We start from the raw sequence: 23,762 nt of genomic DNA on the forward strand, positions 1-23,762 counted from the left end.
TTAAGCTTTCTAATTAACGGCAATCGATAAACTATCAGCCAATGGTTCAATATTTTTATGGGTTTCACAATTAAACCAATTAAAAGTCAGAAAACGATATAACAAATGTAATCCCGCACAATAATAATGTCCTAATTATAGAGATATAGACTGAACTTGAATTACAATAAAATAATCACACCACAAAAATTTGCAAACAAAACATTAAAGGAAAACAATTACGGTGAACAAACAAAAAATCACACGCAAGCAAATGCAGTAACGAGTATACCCGAACACTAGCCCTGACAGACACAGCCAGCATGATCAAAACATAAATAATAAACATCAATTGTAGCAATATCAATAGTAGCTTGATAACAGCGACTACAAAATCAAGAACAAACGTATCATGCATCTTTGATCAACTTCAAAAACATTATAGAATTATAATAAACGCTAGAAACACACCGTCATTAGAAGTGTACAGAGAAGAGAGAGAGAGAGTAGAGAGAGAGAGAGAGAGAGAGAGAGACCGTCATTAGAAGTGTACAGAGAGAGAGAGAGAGAAGAGAGAGAGAGAGAGAGAGAGAGAGAGAGAGAGAGGGTTAGTGGCGGCGAGCAAGAGAATCATTAGGTACAGTAATATGACCTTAATAGATGTATAAAAATATTCATTAGGTTCTCTTATTATGACCTTAAAAGAGAGAGAGAGAGAGAGAGAGAGAGAGAGAGCGATCATTAGCAACTGTTGATATATTACATGAGAGAGATTTTTAGCCATGCTAATGACATGCTATCTGCTTGGTGCCAATACTAATTGCCTTCTGGGGTTGCTATTGTACACATTAGTAACTGAACTTGTATTCAGAATAATATATATATATATATATATATATATATATATATATATATATATATATATATATATATATATATATATATTAAACACGATTGGCGACATTTTTGTTTTTTGCCTTTTTATTCTTCCTTGCTTTGCTATTATCAATGTGTTAATGATGATGATAAAAATGATTACCCTCCTGACCGATATAGCAGGCAAACTGGTAAAAGCAGAAAAAGGCGAAATTCTACTACAACTACCAGTCTGGATCGGCTGTCAAAGACAAGCTGAAATCACAGTGCAAAGTGCAGGAAAAGAGAGAGGAACAACAACAACAACAACAACAAGTTTTCAACGAAATCATCTGCCATGCGATCAGGAACCACGACCACTAAAGAAGAGCAAAAAACTCAGCTGTGTCTGAAACCTCCCAAGTGTCAACGACGATCAAAACAGGACAGAAATAGTCCAAATCTTCAGGATCAGCGTCTAAGGGTGATCCCGAATATCATGCCTAACTTGGGTCAGTTGCCCTTGAGCCTCGGAGGAATAGAATAGAGCCAGTTGGTGTGATTCATCGAAGAGGAGACAGCAGCCTACGTGTATATTTCGCCAAGAGGAGGAATAAGAGAAAATGATCAGTATTTGTGACAATCGGAAAATAGATTAGTTTGGTAACCTTCGACTAATAAATAAACAGTATATATATATATATATATATAAATATATATACACATATACTATATATATATATATATGTGTGTGTGTGTGTGTGTGTGTGTGTGTGTGTGTAACTGAATCACGAAAGTTTGGAACGTGATAAATGCATAAATAAAGATATAAGCCACAAAGGAAAGTGAACCACGGGAGTAGCTTCCAAGATCTTTCGACTCATGTCTGCAAAGTAAAGGACGTGAGTCGAAAGATCTTATAGCTAACTCCAAGTGTTTCACCTTTCCTTCGTGGCTTATACCTTTATACATACATACATACATACATACATACATATATATATATATATATATATATATATATATATATATATATATTAGATCAAACATTAAAGTAAAAAACAATGAAAGTAATGGGAAAACTTGAAAAATACATATATCTATGTGATGTAAACCACGAAATCACAGCAGAAACAACAAATTGCCGAATGTAATGCAAGGGCCCGGGTTCTCCGCAATTCTCTAGAGATCAGGCTGCTTGCCCCATAGCCATCTGGATCACAGCTTATTCTGATATCCTGTCAGATTAGCTGACAGGTAGAAGCCAAACTAAGTTCTAACCAGGAACCTTGCAAACACGAGGACAAAAGTGCACAGAGCGCTACAACTTGAAACCTCATTAAGGTCGAAAATAGCCATTGAAAATTATTCATGAAAGTGGGAATGAATGAGGGGCTGCTTCGCGCCGGTATGTACTGAGAGGAGAGAGAGAGAGAGAGAGAGAGAGAGAGAGAGAGAGAGAGTTGCTTGCTGCCTAAAGCTATAGGCATTCCACTTACTTTAGTCATCTTAAAATTCACTATGCTAAAATCCTTTTTTTGCATATATAGTACATCTAGTATAATATAAATACATATTATATATATATATATATATATATATATATATATATATATATATAAGCGAATACAACGGGAAAAAATGAGTCAGAAATCCCAAGCTTTCGTCTTTATTCAGACGATGTCTGAATAAAGACGAAAGCGCTTGGTATTTTCTGACTATCATTTTCCCGTGGTATTCGCTTATTTATGAAGTCACGTGCATACTGTATAAGCATATATATATATATATATATATATATATATATATATATATATATATATCATATACAGTGTTATAAATACATATATATCTATATAATATATAGATATACTATACATAAATATACATAAGTATATAATATACGTGTGTGTGTGTATGTGCTCGCGTGCGCGTCTGCATGTAAAAGATATACGAAGCATCCCATGTTTTGGATGTTTTCTGCACATGTTTACGTTTGATTCATCAGTTAAGGGATGAATTTGGCAGCATTTGTTGTTGTTATTCGCTGGGGCTTCTAACTATAAAATGAAACGGGTTATTGGTGAAATCTTATAAATATAATACATGTACGTATATATATATACATATATACATATATATATATATATATATATATATATATATATATGTGTGTGTGTGTGTGTGTGTGTGTGTGTGTGTGTATGTGTGTCTAATTATATATAATATTTTGTATTTGATCTTCACGTGTATCTGAGTTGTACGTTTGCATCCATATACACTATAAATGCATACATACACTTATATTCATAAATACATGCATACACACACACACGTAATATATATATATATATATATATATATATATATATATATATATAAACACGTAAATATAAATGGGTGCGCGTAAGCACGTATCTGTACCGGTGACACGGTGCCAACATTCACGTACTGGTTTTTGTGTGTACCTATACCTGCAGCTAACTTCAAAAGACTCTCTCCCTTCCTGGTCTTCTGCCCCACCGGAGACAGAGGAGGGGTCGGGGGGTGGGGGGGGGGGGATAGGTCCCGAGGCGGGTTCCGAGGTCTATACCTTTCTCTGCTGCCTTTCCTCTTCCTACAGCTGCGTTAATTGCAACGCTCTTCGTTTTTCCCTTTGAAGTTGAGTGGTCAGGCAGCCTGATTCACATTAATTAAGCGCGAAGAAAGGCGTCGTCACATGACGTATGAAAGTGAGAGTACGTGCAAGATAATTTCTTCTTTCAAGTCTGTCCTTTGTACATGAGAGTATGAGAGACCTGAATTATGGTTGTGATAGATTATTCTAACCAAATGGCGTCACAACGTCAAAGATCACTACCCCCCCTTTGTCAAGATTTTAAAACAAGCCTATATTCTTTTTTACTTTTGACTGCTTTCACAAGCATTCTGCTAAGTGCTTATACCAATAAGCCAACAGTATTTTCAGTACACCCTGAGAACTGTTTGTATGGTGTTTTTACGTTGCATGGAACCAGTGGTTATTCAGCAACGGGACCAACGGCTTTCCGTGACTTTCGAACCACGTCGAGAGTGAACTTCTATCACCAGAAGTACACATCTCTGACCCCTCAACAGACTGCCCGAGAATCCTTGAGAACTCCAGCTATGCATGGTATTTCAGATGACTGCTCCTAAAACCGTGAAACGCTACTATATCTGTTTTGCCAGGTATATGGGCTACTTGGACCAAACTTTGGTGACAAGGTACTAAAAGATGCGAGAAAATGTGTTCGAGTTACACCAGTCTTAGGTGCTAAGTGCTTGTATACTGCAAGATATTCCATTTTGAGTAATTCTGCGGGAGTGTACTCGATATTCAACACGTCACCATTGACTAATACCTATTAACCATTTGGTACTGCAAATTAGTCGAAAACATGTCCTCGTTAGGAGATTATACCTTATTCAAAATACATAATTATTCACAGGTCACAAGCCTAAAAGGACAGTAACTTGCAAAGCAATTTTCTACTAAACAGAATACCTATAAGTGACAAAATTGAATAAAGAACACAATGAAAATAAAGAAGCAAACCTGCTTCTACAAATGTAAGCAGTAATAAAGCCAGATGAAATAAAGCAAAGGAGTATGGCGTTTTAATGCAGTATTTCACTCTTTTACACTCATGAAAATATGGAAGGCCAAGATGACCTAGGAACATCATTACTACACCCATAATGCCTGCAACTGATAAAAACTTATGTTGCTTAAACAATGACACGGTTTATACATAGGGCACTGTTCTATATTTTTGTCAAATATTATTGATTTAACAACACTATCATTATTACGAGTGTAGCCATACAGTCAAAATTGACATGTATGAAGGAAGGTTGAGACTATAAGTGTAACGGAAATAAACTTAAGTTTCAGACGGCTTACAAGGTCATCGTCCTTCTGCATGCGTGCTTTACAGGGGTCCCTTGGCTAGGGGCTGACCCCTGGCTAAATTACCCGTAGCATTTGCGTTGGCGGGAGGAGCTACACATAAAATATCTGATAAACATTACGTTTTCTATAGATTAACATATTGCTTAAAATCTATAAAACGTTTATGTACTCTTAAAAGCGAACTACACAATTTTGATTGCACATTTTCTAACAAAAATTTGAAGGACGAAAATATCATATAGCACCAGTATCAACTTTGCTAAATTCAGAAAACAGGATGGCAGGCACTGTTTGTTTACACTTAAAAGTGAACCTACAAAGACTGTTTGCATCCGAAAGGGAGGGAGGAGGACACAGTTTACATTACATTAACAAAATTGACTCACACAGAATGAGTTACGCTCTGCAGGGGAATACCTTTTGGGAAAAGGCATCATTTGTTTGCTATTTGGAAGAAGAAAATCGTGGTTTGTTTTACTTTCTAAAGAAAAAAAAGCTGCTTGTCTCTTTACGAAAATTGCTTTCGGTGTTCCTCCATAGCTCGCAGTTGAAGATCCAAGTCATGAGCGGTCTCCATCGGGAAGAATAAAGTTGGATTGGGAGAAGAAAGCCATATCATGCCTTCTATCTGAAGGTCAATGTGCGCTTTACACAGGCAAAAGTTAAAGAGGACTCCACATTCGGAAACAAGTCAGTCAGTCTGATAACATTTGAAAGGCATAATATTAGAAGGGAGAAAGTTAGATTTTCTTCCATGTTTGGAAAGGAAATAACTTCACCTACTTTTTGAAAGTCGAGATCATCAAATGCTTTCCGTGCGGTGGTGAAAAGTTACGGCCAAAGTCGTATACATTCTTTCTTGTCACTACATTTGCTTATTCACAACTCTATGCAAAGCCACAGATGATGGTTTCCCATAGAAAATCCATATGCACAATCGGACACATGAATTCTATGGTGTTCTAATGTTGCGTATGCAGATGATGATGATGTGTAGTAATAACACAGGAAATTGATACATAACAAATAACCGTCTTATTATCCAATTTCACTTCACGTCTTGTTTATGGACGAACTAGGCTACAAAAGTAGAAATACCCAGGAGAACCGCATGTAAGGAAATATATGAGAATTAACCAAGCGACACAGTACTCGACCAGGTTAAAAGCGTCCACCCTAAGCTACAATTATAAAATGTTAATGAATGGCCAGAGAAGCAATTGAATAAATTCTTGGTTAGTTGCACATTCATATAAAAACTCAATTTTAATTATTATTATTATTATTATTATTATTATTATTATTATTATTATTATTATTATTATTAATTAAAGGACTTTAATGAAACAATCACAAATTTACAGTTAATGAAATGTTAAAAAAAAATATGGGTGATTGGGGATTGGGAGTTTTATACATAAAAATTGCAGTTTCATACAAAAAAAAAAAAAAACTTTACGAAATTTTCATGGTACGACTTTACCGTTTTTACTAGCATACATTACAAAAGCTCCACTGCACATGGGAAAAAATCCCAACAGCCATCGAGGAAAAAAACATTAATGTTTAATTTCTTGTTGAAATAAGAGATTTTTCAACATTAATGAAAATATGTTCTGTGGATGCTTCTCAAGTGGCTGAAGAAATAAAATATAGAAAAAAAAAGTTTGCATTATACTAAAAGGGAGAAAAAACTGCCATCACATATAATGATTTCAGTGAGTTTCAAATTGTTAGCCCATTTTATGCAGAAAATATGAAATGCAGATTTCGTATAATACTGCAAGAAAAATTAAATCCACCGAGTATGGTCTAACTGCTAAATATATATATAAAAATTGCTTACAGCGTTTAAAAGTGAACATGGAACGGCTCATCACACCTAAATAAATGGATGACCTTCAATTCTCATAAATGTTAGGCATTCTAAGTAAGTAAATAAAGTACTCAGGGAATATTTTCTACGCATGAGCTGTAATGTTTGAATAAAGAAATTGCTTCAGTAAAGAGGTATACTGCCCGAGAAAACCAGAGGTATAGTGTATAGCTATAAGACGTATTACATAATGAAGAAGTGATTTTCTAATTGCAAAGAAAACAGGTAAAAATAAAAACCAATGATACAGACTTCACTTGAAACGTACACTTTCCATGAAAACGTACTTTTTACTGGTCACCCTACACGAGAGAAGAAAATAAAAACGTCATTGAAACAACTATTTCTCAATATGTAAAGTAATGTATTCTGGTTTAACTCCTTCCCTTTCCTAACATTTTCTATAAAGAAAAAAAAAAAAAAAACACCCAGTCTCAAACGAGACATCGAACATTCGCTGACAAATGGGCCGACCGCAAATGCCAGCAGCAAATATCAAATTTCCCGATGACTGAAAAGGCGCCTTCTCACACACTGACATGTTAACCTATTCCTTTTCGTCTTTCCCTTTTATCTGCGAGTCGTAAACTCCGGCTGAAAGTAAAAGAGGGATATCACCGGTTGGGGAGGAGAGTACTACTACTACTACTACCCCGCGAGAGTGACGTCACCGACGCTGTGCTGCTGCTGCTGCTGCTGCTGCCAGATATTTGTGCAACAGAGCGACCACCAGACGAACAGCCAACCACCCACCCACCCATCCACTGCCGACCACCGCTTGCGTACCCACCCTTTTCCGGACGTAAATGTTCCACCTCGCCAGAAACGGTGATGCACAAGATGAGGGGAAAAGAGGAGAATGAGGGAAATAAAGAGCGAAGGGAGAAACCAGACGGATATGATAATGAAATGCCAAATAAACTCGATAATAAGATCAAATTGACGAAGTGAATTAGAGAGCACAGAGGGAAATCAAATTTAACAATGTGATCAGATAATAGTTGATAAGGTAATATGAATGAATCAGAACGCAAAGAGTAATCACGCAATACTAAACTGTTAATAAGATGGCAGTAACCATGCCGGTGACAATGATTATCAAGAAATAAAAGCCAAATCAAAATGAATGCCATGGCAGCAGTTTTAATCATTCCACCCGACAGGGCCATAAATAATATGAATCTAATACTTGCCAGAGCCTAACCACCGCAACTTATTCGAATCCGTCCCGCTGGGGCAGCGCTTTGATTGTTGCCAAGGGTTCTGTAGCCAGGAAGAGGAAAGACTGGCTGGATACAAGGACTTTATGGTCCGTGAATAATCGTAATCACGTGATTAAACTGAATCTGCGAAGATTCCACGCCAACAAAAGCTTTTCTATTATTGCGGATTCTTGGGATGTTTTAAATGCAGGTTATGAGAGAGAGAGAGAGAGAGAATATGCAGCAGATTAGGAGAGAGGGGGGGATAAGAGAGAGAGATAGGGGGGGGGCGGGGGGGGGGGGGGGGGAGGGGGGGGGGGGGGGGGAGCTGGGGAATATGCAGCAAATTAGGAGAGAGAGAGAGAGAGAGAGAGAGAGAGAGAGTCAACTTTATATTTTACGACGGGTGTAATTTCTTCTTCCAGACACCAACAGCACAAAAATTCTAACCCTTAGTTTTACCGCCACATCTTTTGTTGACCAAAATGGTTTTGCCCGAACGCAACACGCGCCTCTCTCTCTCTCTCTCTCTCTCTCTCTCTCTCTCTCTCTCCTAATTTGCTGCATATTCCCCAGCTCTCTCTCTCTCTCCATGATTTAACCTATGATTTATTTTTTTATCGTATGTGAGAATTATGAGCACTCGATTCTTAGACCAAATTTTGAGTGTGACTTTGATCGTCATTGCACACATGATATCTCTCTCTCTCTCTCTCTCTCTCTCTTAAACTTCAAGTACGATTATTTTACTTGAATACACTTATTTCTGTCTCAGATTATATTTTGACTGTATAGGCTACACGATTCAAAAGCATCTTTTCTCTCTCCCCGGCTTTACGTATGACTCTCATCCTGACTGTCTTCTTAACAAGTTATTTCTCCCCTCCCCTCTCTTTCTCTTTCTGTGTGTGTAAATAACAAGAGATCGCCGTGGGCATCGTGCCCACTATGGTGCCTAAAATGTAAAACAAATAAGCGGAGACAGTAAAACGCTGCGTTCTGAAGCTATGCTTTTAATTTTACCGATGTTCTGAGAGGAGCAGCATTTCTATTCCCTCGTCATGAAATTAACTGTTCAAAACCAACGCGAATAAGAGATATTTATCTATAATTTCTTTGAGGCAAAACCACTTTATGATCGAAGTTGGAACGCAAGTTTTGCATTGTAGTTTGTATTATAAAGATACGTATTACAGACTAAAATACGGACCTGAATTTTCGTAGAAGTATTCGTCACTCTAAAAGGAAAAATTATGCAAATATCGAAATCCATTCGCATATAAACATACAACAAAAATACAATCATATATGCTCTATGTGATGATCATGAAGCTCTCTCTCTCTCTCTCTCTCTCTCTCTCTCTCTCTCTCTCTCTCCTCTCTCTTTGTGTGCGTGTGTCATTGTGAGCTTAAGCAATCAAAATTTAGTTAATAAAGAGTTATATGCGTTTCGTCCATAACTTATTCTTTAAATCTGATAATACTTATCAATGTTCGTTTGGTTAATCTCTCTATTACTACGGTCATGTCTTAAACAATGCCCTTTTATTTCCTCAGCACACGAATTCCCTTAGTCTCTTTTGTCTGTCATTGTATTTTTACATCTATGTTTTAGCAGATTTCTGACCGGCTCCTCCTGTCATCTGTCCTAGTTCCTTTTCATTAATATATTCTTCTAACTGCTCAATTTTTATTATTTCTCATGTTTACACTTCCCTGTTTCCCCCAACTCCTCAATCTCTAACTCCTTTTCATTTCCTACTTAATCGGTTTCCTTTTATTCTAAATTCATCATTAACTCCCGCTTTCTTTACTTACTTTCCCCAGAGACTCTGTCCTTTTTGCTATTCACTTCCCGGTTGATCAATCTCACTAAAAATACAGTGACCAATCCTAATCAATTTCCAAAACATCTGAGCTGCTAATATTTATCAGCTCCATCAGTCCTTAGTTATCGTCGCCCCTCAGTTTCCCCCAACTTACTTGGGAAGCTTCAAAAGGTACTGTCTATCAAAGCTAAAATAACTTTTTGATTATGTGTTATGATTCAACAAGACGATGTCCAAAATATTTGAAAGACTAGCTGTGTTTATTACCGGCAATGAACTGAGTCAACAAATGACTGCCTAGCTACAAATAACTTCAAGATATTTGAGCCAAGATGTACTTCGTGTGTTGGTTTGGGAGCCGCCAAATTTGCAGCCTCAAGATTGTACCAGAAGCTCTCACCTGATATCAGGAAGACTGAAAAATATCAAGGCTTTCAAGAAAAAAAACTAAGGTATTTCTTAATTCCTGAGTATTATGACAGCCTGAATTTGGCTATTAATAAGGAGGAGCATGCCGTATAACTCTTAGAATGTTTTCGAAAATGTTTATAAGATAAATAAATTCGGGGGCCCCAAAGAACGCCTTTGGGGGAGGGGGGTGGTGGGACCCGAAAAGAAGGCGATGTAAGCAAATTCCAGATGTCTCTCAGATTTTCATACTCAGTTACTCATCAAAATTATTATATAAATATGTGTATACATATATAAAAAGCAAACCGTACTTCCATTATGAATGTGTATATAACATGAAAAAGATAATTACATCTTACACAAGTCAATACTATTTTTATACTGACTTGCTGGAATCTTGCTCGAACAATGTACAACATGGTGCAGATGTTGATATGCCCTGCGTACGCAATATCATAAGACAACCCGGTCATAAAATAAACCATAAATTAGTAGCACTGGCTGGATGCCAAGCCAGAACACGCAGTGACACTCTACGTCATTATCTAGGGAACTACTGTGCTTTTTTGATGAACTAGACAACTTACCTTACGATATACCAAAGAACAAACATATCGCACACAAGAGAGAGCGAGAGTTAGAGAGAGATAGTAGTTTGTATTAAGGATTTCCTTCATAAATTATAGGATATATATATATATATATATATATATATATATATATATATATATATATATATGTGTATATATATAGAGAAGATAGATAGATAGATAAAAGTCATATCGATTCGTATGTTTTAAATAAAAAACGAACAGAACACATAAATTCGACGAATGTAAAATTCTACTAAACTGCAAACTGATCCCTTCCTAAATATATATATATATATATGTATATATATATATATAATATATATACATATATATATATATATATATATATATATATATGAAATAAAAAAATAAACACCTCCCTGATCCATACCCCATCCCAACACAAAATCTCAACGAAATCCATCATACCTTTTAAAAATAGCTCGTCGATCCAGACAAACCGACAGACAGACAAGACAAAACGACACCAGCGTACATATAGTTAGTAGCGTTAAAAAATATATCTAAAAAAAAAACGTTGTTTCGGTATGATTGTAGACCCATAAATCAGGCAACGCGAGCAAGCGTCTGCCCTAGGTCAGGAACGAGGTCGATCCATACTGAATGCTTCGCAGGAAGAGAGAAAAAGAGGAGGGGGTCCTGGTCGATGCATGTCTCGGCTACGGCTCGAAAATGTAACTACGTGTTGTTTTTTTAATTGATTAATTTGGAATATGAGCGCCTATTTGTAGCTGCAGGTTGTCTCACATGTCATATTTCGTTCCCTGGCGTCGGTTGATGTTATTTACCAAATGTTCCCAAACCTGGGGGTGTGCCAAAGCCTCTTTACCATGACTTTGTCTCATTTATTTTTTCCTTTTTTTTTTATTTACTTAATTTGTTATACTCTTAACTATCACATATATCTAAAACTAATTGTCATTACTTGTTATAAGTATAGATTGTTGTTATATATTTTCTACTGTTTTTCATCATATATGGGCATTCTGATTCTGTGGAGCCTTGGTAACCAAGCTTATCGCCTTTTGTCGAATTCCATAAATATTTTTGTTCATTTTGAATAATAATAATAATAATAATAATAATAATAATAATAATAATAATAATAATGCAGTGAAATATCCAGACGGTAAAGTATTCAAGGTCAACGTCTGTTTTACAGAAAACTTAGAGAAATTTCTATGTTAAAACTAAAACTTTATTCTGTTCTAAAAGAAACCTCAAGGTCATGTAAAGGAAAACTCGTGGCATTCCAAAGAATTTTATTCACTTTTGAAAGAACAACTCACACAAACACACCAACACACATACACACATGTATACACACACACACACACATATATATATATATATATATATATATATATATATATATATTTATATGTATATATCCACTAAAAAGAAAACCAACCAAATTGTATCCGTTTGTTTATATTTTCAGGTCATAATACTTCAGAATTATACCGTACCCTAACCTAAGGTGCCTTATTCTTTCCATATGACCAACCCATTTCAAACACACTGAACCGTGTTTTCACCTAAGCACCTCCATATTTCGGTTTAAACACTCAAGTCTCAATAACTCTATCATGATATTGTCCATTTGCACTCACTCACTTTTTACATTAAACAAGTCACTCTCCCTTCTAAATATTCTAACAAGAAGCACTTCACCTCCATCTCGAAAACTTCTGATCGTTCTTAACGACTTATCTTCAATGTCATACAACCTCAAGATTCCCTCTATCATTTCAGTCATAAGGTTTTTCCATGTTTATGTATATTACGAGGTTTTTTTGTTTTTTTTTTTCGTAAAAGATACTTGATCCACACATCCACTTCTTTATCTAAACCCACAATTTTTCACCTGTCCAATCAAAATCGTATCATATGCCTTCGATGGAGGTAATGTTTTGCCCTTAAAATTCTTACAGTTGCCACTATCCCTTCAGTAGGAATCAAGTTTAATTATATAATAAAACGTTTCTTCCAACAACCATTCCACTCGAACCTTTAACCCATCTAGAAAAACATTACAAACCTTGACCTAGCACTGAATCATGATATTATGTGATATTCAATACACAAGGAGAGGGCTAATGCTAGATTCCCCAAGAGACAGATTGTTAAATAATATTGTACTTTGTTTACTTAAGCAGTTAATTATGTACCGGCAGTCATTTAACTGCAGTGTATCACAGCAAGGCGGAAGAAGACAAGAGTCTATCAACCTAATCCAAAAAACTTTCTGATAATAGTGAGAGCGGTTCTTTCTTGAGCCACCACTCTGCAAGGAAAATTGAAGGTCTGTATGAACGTGAATGGGTAGTGTGTGTGTGTGTGTATAATAATCATATTAGAATATATATGTTATAATACATACTATTATAATACACACACACACATATATATATATATATGATATATATATATAATATATACTATATATATATATATATATATATATATAAAGAGAGAGAGAGAGAGAGAGAGAGGAGAGAGAGAGAGAGAGAGTTAGAGAGAGAGGAGAGAGAATGGGTAACATCTACTGTGTGTGTCTATATAATTATATATATATATATATATATATATATATATATATATATATACGTATATAGATATATATATATATATATATATATATGTATATTTTTTATATTTATATATATAATATATATATATATAGAGAGAGAGGAGAAGAGAGAGAGAGAGAGAGAGAGAGAGAGAGAGAGTGCCAGCCTTTTCATATTCAGTTGCTAGCCGATGCTTTCTTTGCAACTTCAACGTAATACAATTATATCACCGAGTATTATTAAGGCCTGGTAAATTATCCTCTCGTTCATAACATAAGTTTTATACTGACCTTACGAGAACCAGCTTGGATATTTAATGTCCTTCTCGGCAAGGGTGACTCGAGGTCTGTGAAAATATAATGCAATCATTCAAGATTGGGGATTTCTTTCTAGCCAACCTTACAGTAATTACTCGGTCATCAATTATTTTCCCATCCTAAGTTGCCTCTGACATCCTCCAAGCCACTATAACTTTAGGATCATATATACCGCTACTGCTCAGTTCGACAGCTGTTTCTATTCCACTACCCATTTGCTACAATCTCCCTTACTGTAAGAGCCTTGGGTATAGATCACTTCAATGTAACATCTTATGCAGTGCGTTCCTATTTCTTTTTATCTTCAACCCAGGTCTGTTTGAAAAGGACATCTGGCTAGCCATCTGGTCACCTACCATGTAATACATGGAACAATAAAAAAATCAAGTGCATGCTTCAACAAGCATCATCACTCATGGTGTTCACACATCCTGATAGGTTTATCAAGATAGAATACTTGTCATCGCCCTTGTTCCAAAGCAACAGACATTTCACTGAGCCATATGGTGAGCAGACCTAGCCAAGATCTATGGGAACGGGTCACTGGAACTTGCTTTTCTGTTGCCTTTTAGATGAAATCACCACCCACTGGGTAACAATCAGGACAATTAAAGAGTTGTACTAATGTAACTTCTGCCAAATTAGATTTGGAATCCTGTCATGCTCACCGAATGCGTCCACAACTATGTTTTTCTTACGCAGGGGAAGTGCCTTGGTCTTCGACTAAAGAGTCCTTCACAAGGAAGTGGAGAGACACCCTAGCAACGCAGCTTATAGGTCGTAAACCTTGCTCAAGGGCGATCTAGAGTAGCTTCCATACAAGATAATCACTTACTGTCCTTCACTCAAAGCTTTGCAACATGCCTACGAACAAATATTTTCACAGACTTTGATCCAGTTCTACCGAGATAAAATGAAGTATCCTAACTGTGCCTTGCAGATATACAGAAGTATACGTATACAATGTAAACATATAACAGGATTTGCAGTAAAACTTACAAAAATCATGAAAATATACATCCTCTGCGTAAATACTTCACTACATATATTTACAAACAGAGGCATTATATATGTATATATATATATATATATATATATATATATATATATATATATATATATATATATATACAGACACAAAGATAATATCGAATTCACTGTATCTACTCACACCCGAGAGGAACTACGTAGTACGTGTATCTACTCACAGAGAGGAACTCTACGTAGTACGTGTACCTACTCTACCTAGGATTCAAACTCTCTTAATGGCTGAGTGCATCAAGTCACTGCCACCAATTTTCCAACCCAAAAACGCATAGGTTCAAAAGCCCGGTCCTGGTACGTGCATAATTCCCTTTGAGTGTATGTTATTCCAACGGTGTAGTGGATTCAATATCAACGAGTTATCAGTGACTATGGTAAAGTATAAGGTGGTCATTCCGTTAAAGATAATAACAACGATAACTAACTTTTTTATATTATATATATATCGATATAATATTATATATATATATATATATATTATATATATAGATAGATAGATAGATAGATAGATAGATAGATAGATAGATAGATAGATATTAATATGGCTGTTGCCTCCAAGGCTTGGTTTGTATGAACTCGTTAGGAAAAATACATCTGGGAACTAAAAATGTTGCAATTGAGGTGAAGTGCAAAAACTTGCATCATAATGCAGACACGTGAAACAAACAGGAACTTTACCTTTTTAGGAGCGCTGCTTTCAGTCTGTTGCTGTTGTTGTTGCTGTTTATTTTGATGCTGTGACGTCATGGTTGGTGACGGGTATTAACGAAAGTCTTAGCAATGTAACAATGGCAATGCTCAGCTCAGGCTTTGCCGAAAATTTCCCGTTTCTTCTCTTCCGCAAGAACGATGCCACCCGGAAAGGTAAAGGTAAAACGAATGAACGGGGCCAGGAGGTAAACGGAAAGGGAGCAAGGAAGGAAAGGACAGGAAAGGAAAGGCAAAGTTTCCCTTTCTTGGAGAGTGGTGACTCGAGGGGAGGTGGTGGTGGGGGGGGTGGTGCTGGTTACTCCACCCCGAAGAGTGCAACTTGATGGCAATCTATCTCCTGACGGTGAAGACAGCAGCAGGAGTGCCAGCACCGGGGAAGAGTCATCATCGTTCCTTGCTACTGGCACCTTCGCCGCCGCCGCTTTCTGCGATGAGGAAAAATTCGGGGAAATCTTCCACAGGTCCTCTTTCAAGTCGCCGCCGGAGATCTGTCACGGACACTTCTGTCACTAATATCTAAAACCTTAATTACTTCCCCCTTTTCATACGCTTTTATTTCTGTTTTCCATTCACTTTTCAAGATCCTTTTTTTTTTGTTTATTGAATGCTATAGTGCTTGTTTAGGTTTATGATTTCGAACTGAAATGTGTCTCAAGTAACTTATTATTTCATTGCTAATGCTTAGCAAAGAAAAACTAAACCTGAAATTAAGGATACTATTTAGACATATTTGCAACAACTGGCAACATATGAACACTAAATGGCAAAATTCACTATCGAAAAGCACTAACACTTCACAGTTGCAAAATCTTGCTTTTTCGGTCATTTCAATTTCAAACTGGATGAAGTCAAAACTCCAATCACTAATCAAATTCAACACAAGAAAAACTTCGTCACTTTAGCACTGTTACATTTTATGGTCAAATCCAAAACAGCCTCAAAGAGGAAGGTATACAATGCTTCTGTCTGGCATACACACGCGCATACACGGACAAACGCATACTCCTCTATGTATTCATAAACGTATACTCCTTCAAAGATACATAGACGTATATTCATGTAAATACATTCATCTCCCCCCCAACCTCCAGACCCGAAGGCTTCTGTCACACATCGACAAAATCTAATAACTATTTGCAATCCATCACAGACAGACTTCATGCAATATTCAGCAGGTGCTCAGGCCCGTACTGTCCTACCAGGAACACCAACCCGGTTTTGGTGGGTCTCTTTTAGGCTGTGCACAGGAGTGGATTTTTATCTTTAATTTACACACACAGACACCCAGCTCTCTCTCTCTCTCTCTCTCTCTCTCTCTCTCTCTCTCTCTCTCTCTCTTTTCTATCTCAGGTCACGTGCGAACAGGTGAGCATCCTGATTATGTTCACAAGAAACGACGGATGAAAAGGACTCCACTAGTCACCGTCCCCTCTCATCCAACTCCGACATTCATGCCCCATCAAAATAAAAAAAAAAATACCCCCAGGCTAACATTAATGGCAGTGGTGGTGATGACAAGGGGCATCATCGACCATACAACACTAAAATGAGCGAGGAAGCAGAGGTCAATCACTGTCACACTGCCATACGCAGGTCACAGGCACTCACGACTTTTTTTTATTAACAAGTGCCACTCTAATCATCCACTTCTTAGGATAGAGCCACTCTAAACAGATCAATAGCTGCGTTTGGGCGTGGAGGAGCGAGCCGACAGGGGCCAGCCTCAGGAGACGGTTCCTTCGCTCACCACAGTCGAGGGGAGACTGAACCCAGGCGGCGAAGGGAAGCCAAAAGGGGGTGGGGAGGAGGGACGGTGGTTGTGGGTGGCGGCTGCCTTGGGTTGCTTACCCTCCTCAGCTCCTCTCTCGCTCTCCCCTCTTTCCCCTCACTCTTACACTCGGCAACGGCTGGCGCTGCCAGACGCGCTTTCCAAAAACACATTTAGTAGGATTGTTATCAAAAGACTAATTTGGCTGCTCTGAGCGAAAGTCAGGTTGAGGCCGGGTGAACGTCTTCGAGTCCTATTACGAAAGGAAATTGGCGATCAGAGTCTGGGATGAATGGTGCTTGTGGCTTGGGAGAAGTCAATGAGTGCCACGCCCCTCAAGTATCATGGGGGGTAGGGGAATCTCGTGGAGGAAGAATAAGGAGTGAGGGGGAGGTTGTCGGAGGTCTGGTCTGAGGGAGAGAAGGGGGTGTATGGGGATGTACAGAGAGGAAAAAGGAAGAAGAAACGACCGAAGATTTATGAGAGAGAGAGAGAGAGAGAGAGAGAGAGAGAGAGAGAGAGAGAGAGAGAGAGAGAGAGAGAGAGCTAAACCAGCAGTAGTGGCCGAAGTAGGGAGAGACAATGCAGATGTGCCGAAAAAAACAAAAACTGAAGAACGAACTTCCCGAGCATAGCCAACTGTTGATCTACATTATCAGACGACCACATAATAAAGCAGGAGTCTTCAAACTCTTATCTGGGTTTAGAAACCATAAGCCAAAACAGATATCGTAATCAAACATAATATAGCCCTATTGGCATCCTCTCCTGGGTGACCAAGATGAGCACGAAAAAAAAGGATGTTTCCCCAGAGCCTAAAGTTTCCCCAGAGCCTAAAGGGGTCTCCATGTGTTAATCATCATTAGGATCTTGTTAAGCGTTGCCACCAACGGCCATATTAAAACTAAGAATTCATATCACCGGTACAGAATGCGACCACTAAAGCCATTCGCTGGGGGGAACTTAGAGCGTTATCAAGGCTTGTAATTCGGGTAATGGCCGTTGCTTAAAGAGTGGGACCAATGCAACAACTGTCTTTATACAGCCTAAACAGTCGCCAATAAATCGCTGTTGGGAAAGACGAAGCTATAGTAGATTCACATCAACCGTGCATTTGATGTCTAGGCCAGTCCATTACGGCGCTCTTGATTGGCTGTTGATTAGCCAGTCACAGAGCTGGAAACTCTCAGTCCCTCTCGAGAGTTCACATAGGCAGGATCTATGTTCCACCTCTCCTGAAAGACCAATCACTCAGGAGAAATGGACCATAGATCATACCCAAGTGAACTCTTGAGAGAGAAAGAGTTTCCAGCCCTGTGATTGGCTTATCAAAATCCAGTCGGGAGTGTCGTAAGGGACTGGCCTAGACATCAAATGCACGGTTGATGTGAATCTACTATGGGTTGTTATGTCCACTCGAGTTTAAATTTTTCTCGCGGATATGAGAGAAAAGGGATCTTACATTTTGTCATTACCACTACTGTCATTATCATTCTGCTGCACACCCTCAATCAAGTTAATAGCATCATACCAGTATCAATTTCAGTTTAAATGAAAGACGAGCACCTATGCCAGAGCAAGTAATAAACCAAGAGAAAATATGAAACCAAGAGCAAACCGATATAAGGTTTCCCTGAATTAATTATCGTGAAGGTTTAAACGTGTGCTGGACAATGGTGATTGATACTTTGTGTATAATGGGAGTCCGCGCATTGCTAATGAGCCTTCTACGTTAGGAATAAAATGACCCATTTTTATAATCCCTTTCAGCATCCAGGGGCACCTGGCAATCGGCCTCTCTGTCCATTTATTTGTCAGACTGTCTCTCCGGTTCTTCAGTTCTTCCATCCACTAAGCGTCAAGTTATCTAAATAAAATTCCATATCCAAAGAGGGAAAGGGCCAAGGTAGACCATACTTTAAATCAGAGATCAAAGTTCAATGGGGGTTTGCGACAAAAAAGGGTGCACCGTTTAAAAAACACATCTTATTTCTTACTGAAACGTTTAAATACTGCAGATTGTTTGAATCAGAGTAACTTATAAGGAAGCATTCCAGATTTGTTAAGCGTTTCTTTTCACTTACTTTCTGTAGGGGGGAAAAATCGCTTGTTTTAATTAATAGCTACGTGATTTGTGACGGCATCCATTTCCTTCGAATATACGAGAGCTATGCGACATTTCCAACAATCCTCTTATGCTGCTATACGCAACAGCTGGATCGTGCAATGAAAACAGAAGTTCATAATATCAGGTATCAAAAGTCAAATATGATACGTACGCTAAATATATTATGACGTGCATCAGTTGTTATAGTGTATATGTTTGCTCGTAGTTTTAAAAATTAATCCTACCTTAAAGAATTTTGCTGCTTAATGGTGCAGGCGAAAATCATACACTGTGGACGCGTAATAGTTAAAGAGTATAATGCAATGAGAAGGGCTTCTGTTCGCGACCATGTACGTTTACATCACGGGGAAAACAGATTAATATAACATCAAAGGAAAAATTAATACATCACTACAAAATTCACCTGCACCATAAACCAAACTACCTTTCGCAACCTTTCGTTCCTTGATCACAAAGATAAAAGACGAAACGCTAATTAATTTCATCCTAACAAAGATCGATACAGTAAAGAAATGTTATATTTAGAGTAACTCTTTCCTGGTTAATGGCAAAACCACATATAATGAAAGCCTTTATTCGATTCACGCACATACTTCGGTATACAATAATATTCGCCGTATTTACGTTGAAATGAACGCAATCACTTACTAGTAGTTCCTAAAGGACACAAAAATTTTGTTTTCAAGCCTTTTTTATTTTTTTAAGAAAAAATTATCTTATATACTTTAATAAACGATAATTAATCATGCTGTTCCTTGTCACATAAATGTTAGCCATTAATAATTCCACTGACATGCTATCTATAAAAAAAAAATCGTTAAAAAATATTATGTTACATATTTTTTGCTGAGTGGGGGTATGGTTAACTTACAGTATTTTCAATGATGTACTATGGATGTCTTTCCCGGGATACAGTATAAGTTTTACGTAAACTGTAATGTCCGATGTGTTTTAAGAATTAGAAAGAAAGTGAAAAAAGAAATCTGTACTTCATTTATTCTTCATCCTTGCCATTATTAATGTTTCAGTTGTTGGTCAAACTAACCACTCTTTCTCTCTCTCGTCAGCTTCTCTTTTCTCTCCCCTGAGAGAGAGAGAGAGAGAGAGAGAGAGAGAGAGAGAGAGAGAGAGAGGTCCAAAGTGGTTGAAGCGCCCCGTTTTGCAAATAAACAGTGGCTTCCAAATTAACTGTATTTTCCTCAGAAACAAGTGTGACATTAAACTTATCTTTTTGGACCATTAAGAAACATAACCCTTTCAACAGCCATCATTACATGCGCAGTTAACTCTTTGGCCATTCACATTCCTCGTACCCCACCATGTTTGAAGTTATTACCTTGACCTAAATCTTCCACGTAATTTAGGTGTTATCGCATCCGCTGCGCCAGTTTTTAAATATCTCCCATAGCATGAAACCTCACTGATTTCTTTGTCCATCTCCCACATTCTTTTTATACAGGTGTTGTCATTTTTTTATTCCTTCATAGTTTTCTGAAAAGAAAACTATCGTGCCGCACTTTTTTCTGTCCGCCCTCAGATCATAAAACCTATCGGGGCTATAGGGCTGCAAATTGGTATGTTGATTATCCACCCTTCAATCATCAAACATACCAAATTGCAGACTTCTAACCCCAGTAGTTTTCGTTTTATTCAAGGTTAAAGTCAGCCATAATCGCGCGTCTGGCAACGATATTAGCCAGGCCACCACCGGTCCGTGGTTAAAATTTCATGGGTCGTCGTTCATACGGCATGATATCGAGACCACCGAAAGATAGATCGGTGGCCATCATTATCAGATATATAGAAAACTCCAATTACGCAGAAGACACTTCGGCGCATTTTTTATTTGTTTTTTCTTGTTTTCTATAGCATTAGTCTTGAGGCTCGGGGCGCTTCCCGTCCGCCTAATGAAGAATGGCGTACTCGGCGACCCCTCCTCCAGCGATGACGGATTCAGCCGTATCACAGAATCATAGTAAATATCAAGAGATGGGTGTAAGCAGAAACCCCCGTCCGCCTGGGGTCATTAACCTTCACCTCCGGCTCATAAAAGCTAATTTCCTTTAGCGATTACAAGTTAGATTTCCCTTTATATAGCGAATAAACAAAGCTCTTTTTCCTTTCAGTGGACGTATCATTTATTCATTATTAAAGTCCCCAGGAAAGGATGCTATTTTCGTCTATAATAGATTCATATTTAACTCTCATCCTGACACTGGCAACTCCTGATCTAATCAAATTGTGCTATGAACCGAAAAGTTAAATCATGTGCGACCTTCAACATTTAATATATATATATATATATATATATATATATATATATATATATATATATATATATATATATATATATATATTATATATATATATATATATATATATATATATATATATATGTATATATATATATATATATATATATATATATATATTATATATATATATATTATATATATATATATATATATATATATATATATATATATATATATATATATATATATATATATATAAACTACACGTGTGGCATTTTTAATATTTCCGAATATACTAAGCCACAAATATTGTTTCATATCCAATTCACTGTACCTTGGGAATAACTTACACCCAAGAGGCATTATAGATGATAAGTGTTCGTCCGTAGAACTGGATATTAAACAATATATTCGTATATATATATATATATATATATATATATATATATATATATATATATTTATATAGATATATATAGATATAGATATATATATATATATATATATATATATATATATATATATATATATATTTCTCATGCATATACATATGTGTGTATATATAATATATATATATATATATATATATATATATATATATATATTTACATATATATATACATATGTATATATATATATTTACACATATATATATATATATATTATATAATCTATATTATATAATATATTATATTTATATAAATATCAATATATCTAATATATAAACTTTATATTTGTGCCCCTGGAGAGGGGGAACGAGCGCTGATTAAAGTTGCAGATCATTTTATCTTCTTCAATTCAAGATATTATGGACTGTGAAGATCAAAGTTTAAGCGATCAAATAAGTTAAACACGTTTGATCCCTAGGGTCCTTGGCATCGAAGGGACCTTTCCTCATCTAATAATTAGCTTCTCGTTCAACAGTATCTTATGTGTTTCCTGGAGGTCCTCGGGGTTAGGCCTATATAAGGGATCAGAGAAGCTAAATAAAGATTGGGGATTTCGAAAATGTCTAAATTCATTCAAGTCCAAAATGAACGTCGCTAACTGCCATGACGGTCGTTTAACAAATTCAGTGTTTAACAATCATTTTGACATTTGCTTCTTTTCAAGAATCTTAGATGGGGAAAAATACACCGAGTTCAGTAGTACCCATTAAATGGCGTGCCACCTCGTTGGCCGCGAGTTCGATTCTCGGGCATTCCATTGAGGTGTGAGAGATGTGTATTTCTGGTGATATAAGTTCACTCTCGACGTGGATCGGATGTCACGTAAAGCCGTTGGTCCCGTTGCTGAATAACCACTGGTTCCGTACAACGTAAAAACACCATACAAACAAACACACATACAAACTTAAACAAACTAAAAAATAAATAAATAAAGCAATGACAACAACATTCATAACAAACACTGGTGGCAAAGGTATAGAAACTGCAGTAGATACGTAAGAGTTAACTGCACTCTGAATTGTTGAGTCTGCAGTCGGAAAATGCAAGTAATGTATCCTGGTTCCTTTCTTCGCCGCACCCTGGCTTAATCACAAGTGCAGCTCAACTCTACATGTTCGAGTTTTCACTTTTCCCCTTTAGTATTTAATTTCAAGTCTGAATAGAAAAAAAAAATACTTTCGCTCGCTACAGAAGCCGTTCAGACTTTTAATAACGAGTTTCTTCCACTGAAATCGCTCGTCTCCTCTGGATTTCACTTCTAAATTCCACTGAGGAGACCTGTCCTTGAAGCGGCCATCCCGTAAACCACCAATGCTGCCAAAGTATCAAGACCTTCCCTTCGGATATCAGCTGCGACTTACTTGAGTGATATGGTGGCGACGGCTGCAATTTGCAGTGATTATTTTACTTGAATATATGTACAACACACATGCCTTCATATATGCACAAGGAAAGAGTAATATAAAACCGTACTGCAAATAAAGTGATCAGTTTTATCTGTTTATAAATATGGAGAAATATGATAGGATACACTGGCAATTGTGACCGGTTGAACTCCAATTAATAAATCGCAGTATTATTTGGACAATTTACTCCCTGTCGTGACGTGCGTGACACTCGTGGATATCTAGAAAGTAAAAGCAACATCGATTTGCTTCGTACTCGATGGCTTCTTGACAGAATTAACTCAATAGCGTTATACTGACGCTACCAATATATATATATAGATATATATTATATATATATCTATATAGATATATATATATATAATATTAATTATATATAGTGGTTTGAGATGCCCCGCATATGGGATCGTC

The 23,762-nt window shown here is 36.9% G+C and overlaps 1 protein-coding gene across 5 annotated transcripts in view; it reads right to left on the reverse strand.

Moving 5' to 3' along the window:
* The window catches only part of LOC135195611 (protein tincar-like), a 630,442-nt gene that overhangs the window by 590,927 nt on the left and 15,753 nt on the right, over positions 1 to 23,762 (reverse strand). For 4 of the 5 annotated variants that reach the window (XM_064221940.1, XM_064221941.1, XM_064221939.1 and 1 more), the window contains exons 1-2: positions 16,954 to 17,100; positions 15,313 to 16,046 (exon numbers count right to left, since the gene is read on the reverse strand). The exons of the other annotated variant lie outside the window; for it this stretch is intronic. In XM_064221940.1, coding sequence (XP_064078010.1) covers positions 15,313 to 15,381 — 69 coding nt within the window. In that variant the 5' untranslated portion in view covers positions 15,382 to 16,046; positions 16,954 to 17,100. Of the gene's footprint in view, positions 1 to 15,312; positions 16,047 to 16,953; positions 17,101 to 23,762 lie in introns of those variants that run through there. 5 annotated transcript variants of the gene reach the window in all.

This window comes from Macrobrachium nipponense, chromosome 16 (genome assembly GCF_015104395.2).
Source record: "Macrobrachium nipponense isolate FS-2020 chromosome 16, ASM1510439v2, whole genome shotgun sequence".
In the NCBI taxonomy this organism is placed as follows: domain Eukaryota; kingdom Metazoa; phylum Arthropoda; class Malacostraca; order Decapoda; family Palaemonidae; genus Macrobrachium; species Macrobrachium nipponense.